This window comes from Trachymyrmex cornetzi, unplaced genomic scaffold (genome assembly GCF_001594075.2).
Source record: "Trachymyrmex cornetzi isolate Tcor2-1 unplaced genomic scaffold, Tcor1.1 scaffold291, whole genome shotgun sequence".
NCBI lineage: Eukaryota > Metazoa > Arthropoda > Insecta > Hymenoptera > Formicidae > Trachymyrmex > Trachymyrmex cornetzi.
The window spans coordinates 68,697-77,716 of NW_017297596.1; the positions used below are offsets into that span (position 1 = coordinate 68,697).

Genomic DNA, 9,020 nt, shown 5'->3' on the forward strand with positions numbered 1-9,020 from the left:
GTCGCCCCGATGGATGCGCTTTCTGCGTTAGCTTTGCTGTACGGCACGATTTCGACTGTCGGGAACGTCCGACGGAGGCAGGCAAAAGCCAACCCCCTGGTTCTTGTCAAAGCCGGTCGCGTATAGCGCGGAAAAGCGGAACTCTCGTCTCGGTCGCCTTGTTGCCAGGCTCTCGGAGCGATCGCTGCAGCTGGTCGGGAACGGCCGACAGAGGCAGGGCGAGCCCTACCGCCGCGGTGCAGCGAAACGGTTCGAGGAGCGAGCAATGAGCGTTGAGCGGAGAGCGAAATTGAGTGCAGTCTCGGACCGGTAAATGCCGGTAGTGGCGGAGAATTCCCTCACCACCGCAATACTGCTCAGGAGTTCGGATCTCTAGGAAGCGGTCGGTTTTCTAGGAGCTAGAACTAGGAGCAAAAAGCCCGAAATATTTGTTCACCGGGCTTTTATACCGGATTGTTGCTCCCGCTCGTATTGTTCCGGAATCATTCGGTGACTCTCGGCGTGGAACAATACGAGCGAGAGCGGCGGCGCTCGGCGTCGTTCGGCGACGCTCGGGTTTCGTAGATTTGGAAGTCTCGCGGCCTGAAATTATGCTTTTGTTATATGTCGAGCGCACCGCGCTCTCATCGCATACGGTGACCGGGGTCACCGTAGCGGCATCCGGCGAGTTGGTGTTACCGGGAATGATGCACTTATGGGGGTGCATCGTTACAAACATATAACTTTCCTGTAAGAGTTACAGGAAAGTTATATGTTAAAATTGAGTCCAACGGATGTCATTAAAGCAAAAATTATAAGGTTATGGTTGTCCGATATATTGTAATTATACAGTTTAGCTCAAAAATCAATAAAATTAGGCTAGTTTAACGCGTTTTTGCATAAAACGGAAGAATCTAGCGGAATCTGAAGAATCTTGTTCTTGCTCCATTTTGCCGTATACAGTATGGTTAGGGCAAACTCTTCGCTATTAACGTTTTGCCGGGTTTGCACCAACCTGGGTTGGATTAATGGCATTTTGCACTCTCCTATTTGTAAAGCGTGTGACGTCAACCAATAAGAAAGATTAATCCAACCCAGGTTGGTACAAACCCGATCGGGCCAAAAACGCTATATTATTGTTCACAGAACTTGTATTCGCTAGCGCTGTTTTGGCTCCGTGAACAGAGATGGTAGCGTTAGCATTGGTAGTGCGGTAGTGAGCTCCCTGAACGCATCCTAGGCTGCGTTCAGAAACTTCACCTTGCGGGTGATTGCTAGGAGACTGGGTGAATGAAATGGTAGGGATAAGGTATCCTCTCTGGTGTGTACATTTCTGAACGACCTAGCCATGCCTACCAGAGGAAAATGGCGGAGCATAAAAAACGTATTCTAGCACTTGCAAATGCTGCAAGTGATAAATTATTGAGAGATATCATGCTGAATATGGACAGTGAAGAAAGTGATGAAAGTGACAATGACGAAGAAATACTAATAGAATTAAGAAGAATAAATATACGCGGTTGTCGAGTAAAACCCCGTAGAATAGAAGGTTATGTAGAGGAAATAATTCCACATTTATCAAACAATCAGTTTCGAGAACATTTTCGGATGTTACCAGAAACGGATGAATTGCTTGAACAAAAACTGGCAAATGCTTTGACGAATCAGTACGATGATGGCAGACCAATGATTCCAATTCGTAAACAGCTTTTGGCTTCTCTTTGGTTGCTCGCAACCCCAGACTCCTACAGGTAATATATATTCTTTAATAAAATTATTTATAAATATAGAAATCTTTTATAATTAGATTTACACATTTTTTATCATCTTAGATCTGTTGGAGAACGATTTGATATTGGTAAAAGTTCATTAAGTGTCAGCTTTATGAGAGTCATAGATGCTCTGAATGAAATTGCTGACGATGTGATTCAATGGCCTCAAGGTCAGAAAGCAACTCATGTGACACAAACTTTCCAACAAATTGCTGGATTGCCCAATGTACTTGAAGCAATAGATGGATGTTACATACAAATGAAAGCCCCAAAAGTTTGTTGAATAAACTCTATGATAAATACAATCTAATTTGTATATTATAATTTGTTGTGTATCATGATTTTGTATTATAATTAATTGTATTATGTTTTCAGAATAATGCCTAGTATTACATAAATAGGAAAAATTATTTTGCCATAACTTTACAAGCAGTATGTGATGCAGAGATGCATTTCACAGACTGTTTCGCAAGTTATGCATCTTCAGTAAATGACATGCGAATCTTTAGAAACTCTGATTTATGGAGAGAAGTCCAAAATAATTACAATCAGTTTTTTCCAGAACAAGAGTATATAATTGGAGATAAAGCTTATCCTGTACTTAAATGGTGTATTCCTCCATATCGTAATTTTGGGAATATGACAGAGGTAAATTATTTTAATACTTTTGTATATTCTTTAATGTTTCTAGTTAATTATATGTTATATATTTATTCCTCAGATTCAAAACAACTTCAATTATGTTCATGCTCGAACAAGACAAATTATTGAGAGAGCATTTGCTTTGCTTAAGGGAAGATTTAGAAGATTGAAGTTTCTTGATATGAATCGAGATGATATGATTGCATACGTCATCATAGCATGTTGTGTTCTTCACAACATCTGTCTCAATAACGTAGTTGATAATGTGGAAGATTTTATAGCTGAAGGCCAAGTAGCTGAAGAACCAGTAGGGATGATTCCTGAAGTTGGTTTACCAGTAAATGAACCTGTGGTATATGAAGATGCTGGTGTTGCTAAAAGAGAGTACTTAGCATGGCTTGTATCATGATTGTATTAACATGGCTTGTATTAGTCCCGTAGATTTAGTAAGCCTTAATAAATTGACTTAAGAAATCATAATTCATCATTTTTTTTCACATTCGACCGTGATCGATCATTTTAATTCTTAAAGCTTACTACTCTTATTGTGTTTGAGACTTATGATTGCATTGACTATTTTATTCATAATCATACAAACTTGTGCAATGACAATGTAAAGATATTGTTACGATCATTAAAAGTTACAAAAAGCCTTAATTCAGATAAGTAATGTAAGCATATTATGTAATTTTTATTTTATTAAAGTAAATTACACAATAGTATTTGTAGATATTTATGTATCAATAGTAGTTTAATATTACTGTACAAAATTAAAGAGCAAGAGATTTTCTACAATAAGTCATTAGTAATGATGAATGGTCGCGTTCAGCAGATTCAACTTTTGCGGAGCGGATCCGTAAGCGCTCGCTACTATTGGATGATCTAAAAGAATACATCAATAGCAGCGAGCGCTCACGGATTTGCTCCGCAACAATTAAGTCTGTTGGACGCGATCAATCAGAAGTCAGAAGTTAAAAATTGAACCACAGTCGGATGTAAGAAGAATAATTGAGTATAATTGATCAATTTCTAGCTTCTGACTTTTGATTTATTGCTTATGGCTTAATATAGAAAGCCTCTAAAGTAAAATTCGTATAATGATAGAATAATGAGTCCTTGTATAAATTCAATTAAGATTCGTCTTTTTTAGTTATCTGTCATATATTATTGTAAAGTTTAGAATGTACAATAATTTTTTATGTAATAAAAGTTCAACAATAAATAATCTTATGTAATTATGAGTTAAACAATAAATAATCCGACATAAAGCTATTTAAATTTTTTTTAATCCTTACAGCAATTCATTTTAAAGTTAAATTTCAATATTTATTACTATTTGAAATTATGTCAAATTTAAGGAAAATGAAAAATTAAATTTTTATTTTTTATTTTCTTTCAAAAATAGAATTTATTTTGTACGTTTCAAAGACTATTTATTTTAAAAATAATTTGAAACCAAGATACATTTGAGAATGAAAAATATACAAACTTAAAAAATTTACATGGTTAATGACTACATATTGAGATTAACATCATATGTATTTGTTAAAACTATTTTGTACGTTATTATGACATTTTGTTGTACATAACAAGTCTGCATGTCATTAGCAGTACCATATAAACATTTAAAAAAAGAAAAGAAATCTTTGATAAACAATTATTTGACAATTAGCAAGTAACACTACAATAACAGCAATAACTAGCAATAACTATAAACCAATTGGTTTAAATTTGAATCTCGTAATTCTTCAGCTATCTGACGCCACACTACATCATTATGAATTTTGGGACTTTTAAATTGTGACTGATTTGTTTTCCACAAATGAAGGAAATTAGCTTTTTTACAGCGTAATCATCTTTCCAAGACGCAGCTGAAATAATAATAGAGAAAATTCAATGAAAAACTTAACATTAAAAAAACATGGTAATCATTATTACTATTTTTATTAGTAATAGCCTTTTACACCGAGCACTTGATACACGTACGAACTAATAAGTTTTTATTAAATAATCTTAATCTCGGCATATATTTAAAAAATGGTAAACAAAAATATACTAAGCTGATACAACATATGTCAAGATGATTGGGAGCAACATTACTTGTTGTGTTACTGCAATAACACAACATTAAAGAAACGTAGAAATGATACAAAAAGAGTAAAAAATTTGCATCACAAAACAAACCTGTTGTATATAGATTATTGTCTTTTACACATTCATTATTGACTTTTGTAAGTTGCAATTCTTTTAAACATTTAGTAGTAGGTATAGCAACAACGTTCTGATCTAAAAAAAATTATAAATATTTAATCAAACATAAATATGTATTCATAAAAAATATAAGCCATGTATCGATAGTGGCCCATATTTTTTGCGAATGAGTGTAGAAATAGAAAACACAAGAGATGATAGATAACTTCAATGACCTAGTGTATATCAAGCACTTGATATATGTACTAGCTAGTAAACTTTTTATTATATTATCTTAATTTCAGCGATACATGTATAAACATATATATGATATAACTAATTTAATTAATCATTTTGATACATATTGTACGGGAGTAGTACACCATTCTTTATGCATTGTCGAAATTAATATAATTTAATAAACACTTACTAGTTAATATGCATATCAAGTGTTCCTGTGAACAAGGTCAATAACCTCTAATATTAAATGTTTTGTGCAAATAAATGCAATCAAGTTAGACATTATATTCAATTAATTATAATTACGTTTAAAGCTAAATATTTTGCAAACAAATTGATTTATCAAAGAACACTATACAGTTATGACACTTTAACGGGACTTCATACGCAACATGACGAAAAAACCTTTATTGCACTTTATCGTAAATTATAATCGATCGAAGTAAAATATATTTTACTTACTTTCAGGATTCCACAATATAATTTGATTTTTATTATTGATCGGCATTAATAAATTCTTATTTGTAGCCATGGCTGCGTTTAGCAGACTCAACAGTTTTACAACCATTTTGTGATTCTTCGCTGAGATATGACTATTCCTTTAAATCTAAAAGTATCCAATCAACGCGACCAATCACAAAACGGTTGCAAAACTGCTGAGTTTGCTGAACGCAGTCCATGTTTCACTTCCCGCGCTTTGTGTGCCTATTCGATCGAGAGACTTTCCACCTAGCAAAAGAGCAGGGTGCAAAAGTCTCCCGATCGGGAACACCCGACACGTTTCTGAACGGGCCACCTATGTAACGCTGAGATACTCTCAATTGGTTTCTGAACGCAGCCCTAGAGCTGCGTTCGGGAAGCGCGCTATTAACTCTATTTGTGTCATACTATCCTTGTTTCACGTTTAATGGATGATGAAGACACAAATACCCAGATAACCAAGCATGCGATACTCGCACCAACTCGCACAAGATATCGCTACCGTACTGTTATTGTACTGCCACGAGGTGGCGGTGTACGGCGTAACTATACGGTAGCAGTACAAAAAGTCTACATAATAATATAGTATAGCGTATTAACAATGTACTTGTACTGCATACTGTTTAGGTATATCATGGTACATAACCCGTACCTTATCAATACGGCGTACTATTATCGACAGGAGAAAGACTGTGGAGACCTCTAGTCGAAGACGATATACATGATAATTGGTACTGCGAAAGTACAGCGTATGATTAGCTAACCTGAAAATAGTCGTTATAACATTAAAATTAAATATTAGACGCGACGCGCACAATAAACACTGCTGAAAATAAGAAATTAAATCACTCACATGTAACGACAAATATTACACGCAAAATATAATTATCCTTCTCTCTCTCGCTCTCAGAACCAACAAAAATTTTCTATCTCTTTTAATCGAGGCCCGCACGTTGGGCGCCAAATTTGTAACCGTACTCGCGAGCAACGGCACAACTTCGTCGCGGGTTCTTGGTACGCAAAAGTACGCAAATAAAGTATCTTCTCTCACTCGGTAGCTTAATTTTGCGACAGCCAGTCGGTTCGGCCAAAATTGTGATTCTTATTACTAAGTTGGGCGCCAGGCACGAGAAAGCGTGCCACTCTTTCCGAAATCTCCTCACTTTTGCCCGTAACCGATTCGCTACGGCAGGGGGTGGGTCGCCAGAGGTGTGGGAAATTTGTCGGAGGGCGAGAGAGATAGGCCACAAGAATAAACTACGTGAGAGCGTAATAATAAGAACAATTATATTTGAAGGAATATGATAAAGTAAATATGATAGATTACATTAGTGACGTAATTACAGGCACGTTCCGGAGCTTCGCTCCTCCGCTCTATTCGATACTCTCGGTACTCGCACAGAGAGCCGCTAACTTACTCCTAGCGCCGGACGCCGGTTACACGCTACAGCACGAGCTCCGACCTTCCCCGCGGTATCTTCCGACGGTGTCAAGCGCCCACCCCTCAACAACCGGCAAGAACCCGTACCCGCTGTATCACCAGACTCCTGGACGTGTAACGCCGGCCCGCGGCCGACGCCACGCGATGGTGCGACGCGATTATAGCGAACGCCTCTATGCGACTTTACTCGACAGCGTGAATTCCGGAAACGGACTCTACTCGGTAACACCGCAACCGAAAATTCACTCGGCAACGCGACAATCCGCGTTCCGAGGCGACAGCACAAAGCTCGGCGACACAATTATAGCAAGCGTGTCTACGCGACGCGATACTAAACGATAACGCGATTTCAATAAGCGTCGTTACGCGACACGACGAAACTCGACAACGAGACTACTCTACGCGTTTCTGCGTGACTCTACTCTACTCGGAAGCCGGAAGTGACTTTCCCGTAGCGAGAGGAACGAGCGCGGCTCGGCCCTCGATTTTCTCCACACGACTCTAATTTACTTCCACTCGGCAGCGAATATTATCTCCCTTACTCGGACTCCTCAAAATGCGACAGCTAATAATCCCCAAGCTCGGGAGGATGGCACGTGGCTCGCGGTTCCGCGGCTCTACACGGCAGCCATTGCGCCGATTCTATCGTTACGGTGCGAGCTGGCTTACGTGCGATCCACCCGGCGACGTACCCCGGTCGGCAGTCTTACAAACGACGACGCTCGTCTCACCCTCCTCGCCTCCTTCGTCCTCTTGGTCTCCTCTCGTCAATCCCTCGGTAATTCTCCGCGTCCGTAGGCTCGTCCTTGTCGGCAGCGATCTCGCATTCCCTGTACAACGCTCAGCTGGCTGATCCACAGGAAGAGAGTGAGGCCCGGGAGCTCCCGGCGGATTCTCGCAGGCTGCTTAGCGCTCCCCCCTCCTGCGGGGGGAGGCAGTCACGCTGATTGGCTTCCGCGTGTCACGATATCCGCGCGTGCCGTGCAGGCCCGCGCGGCCTTGTATCCTGGCTCATGCGAGCGTGCAATGAAGATTCCTGTCAAGGGTGGCGTCTCTGTTCACGGCTCCTGCACTTCCTGACCTGACGGAGGAGATCGGGATGGATTTCCTTCTCGCTCTCCGTCGAGGCCCTAGGCTCCCGACGGACGTCCGTCCGGCCCCTCGAGGGTGGCCGGGAATTCTGGCCTCCTCCGGTGCTCTGCAAGGGGTGCATGGTGAAAGTATTGTTCCCTTCATTTCCGACAGCGTTTACAAGCAATGATATGAAATGATACAACCTGCTCATCCGGGCTCCCGGATGTGTGCCCTTCTCTCTGCTCTTCTTCTTCCTTCCTCCCAGTCCTGTCCTTCTTCGGTCTTCCTTCCAAGGGTGGCGGGCGAGACGGCACGGCGATACAATGGCATTTCACGGTAGCTGCCGAGCGTGATCCGTGGCGCGTCTACGCTTCCTGATACGCTTGGTCAATTACGCAAAAGGAACGCTAATATAAAGGAGAAAATCTGACAAGTAAAATAAATGACGCGGATTTTAACGCACGTTCGCAGGTGCGTTTGCACGCGCGCTTGCGTGCGCGCTCGCCTACGCGCTCGCCCTTCGAGCGAAGCCGCTGCGCGAGAGGGAGCGAGACAGCGAGAGTGGTGGGGATGATTCTCGTGTTGCCCGAGAGCCAAATGTGCATCACTGCCTTCGAGCCGGTAGGAAGCGCGACTCCGCCGTCGATAAGTCCGCAAAGTGACGGACAAAATGTCACGTCACAGTAGGTATTCGTGGATCATCAAAGTGCAGCGGTTTCCAGACGATTTCAGAAGTCAATCATAGTAAATGGCGGTATGCATTCGGATGGGTGACCGCTTCGAAGTATTATGAAATTAAGTTCCCAAATGCAGAGAAAATCTTTTTTTTTTATCATAATTTTATGATGTGTACTCTGGAATAAAATAATTAATCAATAATAATACTCATTGTAATAAACAATAAAACTATAAAATTAATTAATTTTAGTAACATGCATAACTAAGGCGTACATTGAAACGACCTTACTTTGCGCGGACGTAGCTCGTCGGTCACGGGCTGCGGCCAGGGTCGCAAAGAGGTTCGGCCAGGAGGAGAGAGACAAGGCGGTAATATCGCAGTGAAATACGACTTGGATAGAAGCAAAAGAAATATATATATTTGTGTCTGTATGTACAATGTGTGCGTGCGTGTACATGTATGTGTATGTGTGTCGTGTGAGACCAGTTGTCGCGACTGGTAACAGCGATCGGCGGTGTATGCG

General features: G+C 40.6%; 1 protein-coding gene across 1 annotated transcript; it reads left to right on the forward strand.

Annotated features, from left to right (window-relative positions):
• Nucleotides 1-1,344: 1,344 nt before the first annotated feature.
• LOC108762287 (uncharacterized) lies at nt 1,345-2,138 on the forward strand. The gene is made up of 3 exons (XM_018509224.1): nt 1,345-1,730; nt 1,812-2,025; nt 2,127-2,138. The coding sequence occupies exons 1-3, from the start codon at nt 1,345-1,347 to the stop codon at nt 2,136-2,138; spliced, it is 612 nt and encodes a 203-aa protein (XP_018364726.1).
• Nucleotides 2,139-9,020: the final 6,882 nt, after the last annotated feature.

What these genes read in the sequence shown, in the direction of transcription:
- LOC108762287 (XM_018509224.1), top strand. Translation starts at nt 1,345, where the DNA reads ATGGCGGAGCATAAAAAACGTATTCTAGCACTTGCAAATGCTGCAAGT. An exon ending in GCAACCCCAGACTCCTACAG is followed by an intron (nt 1,731 to 1,811) that starts GTAATATATATT and finishes TTATCATCTTAG; the next exon opens with ATCTGTTGGAGAACGATTTG.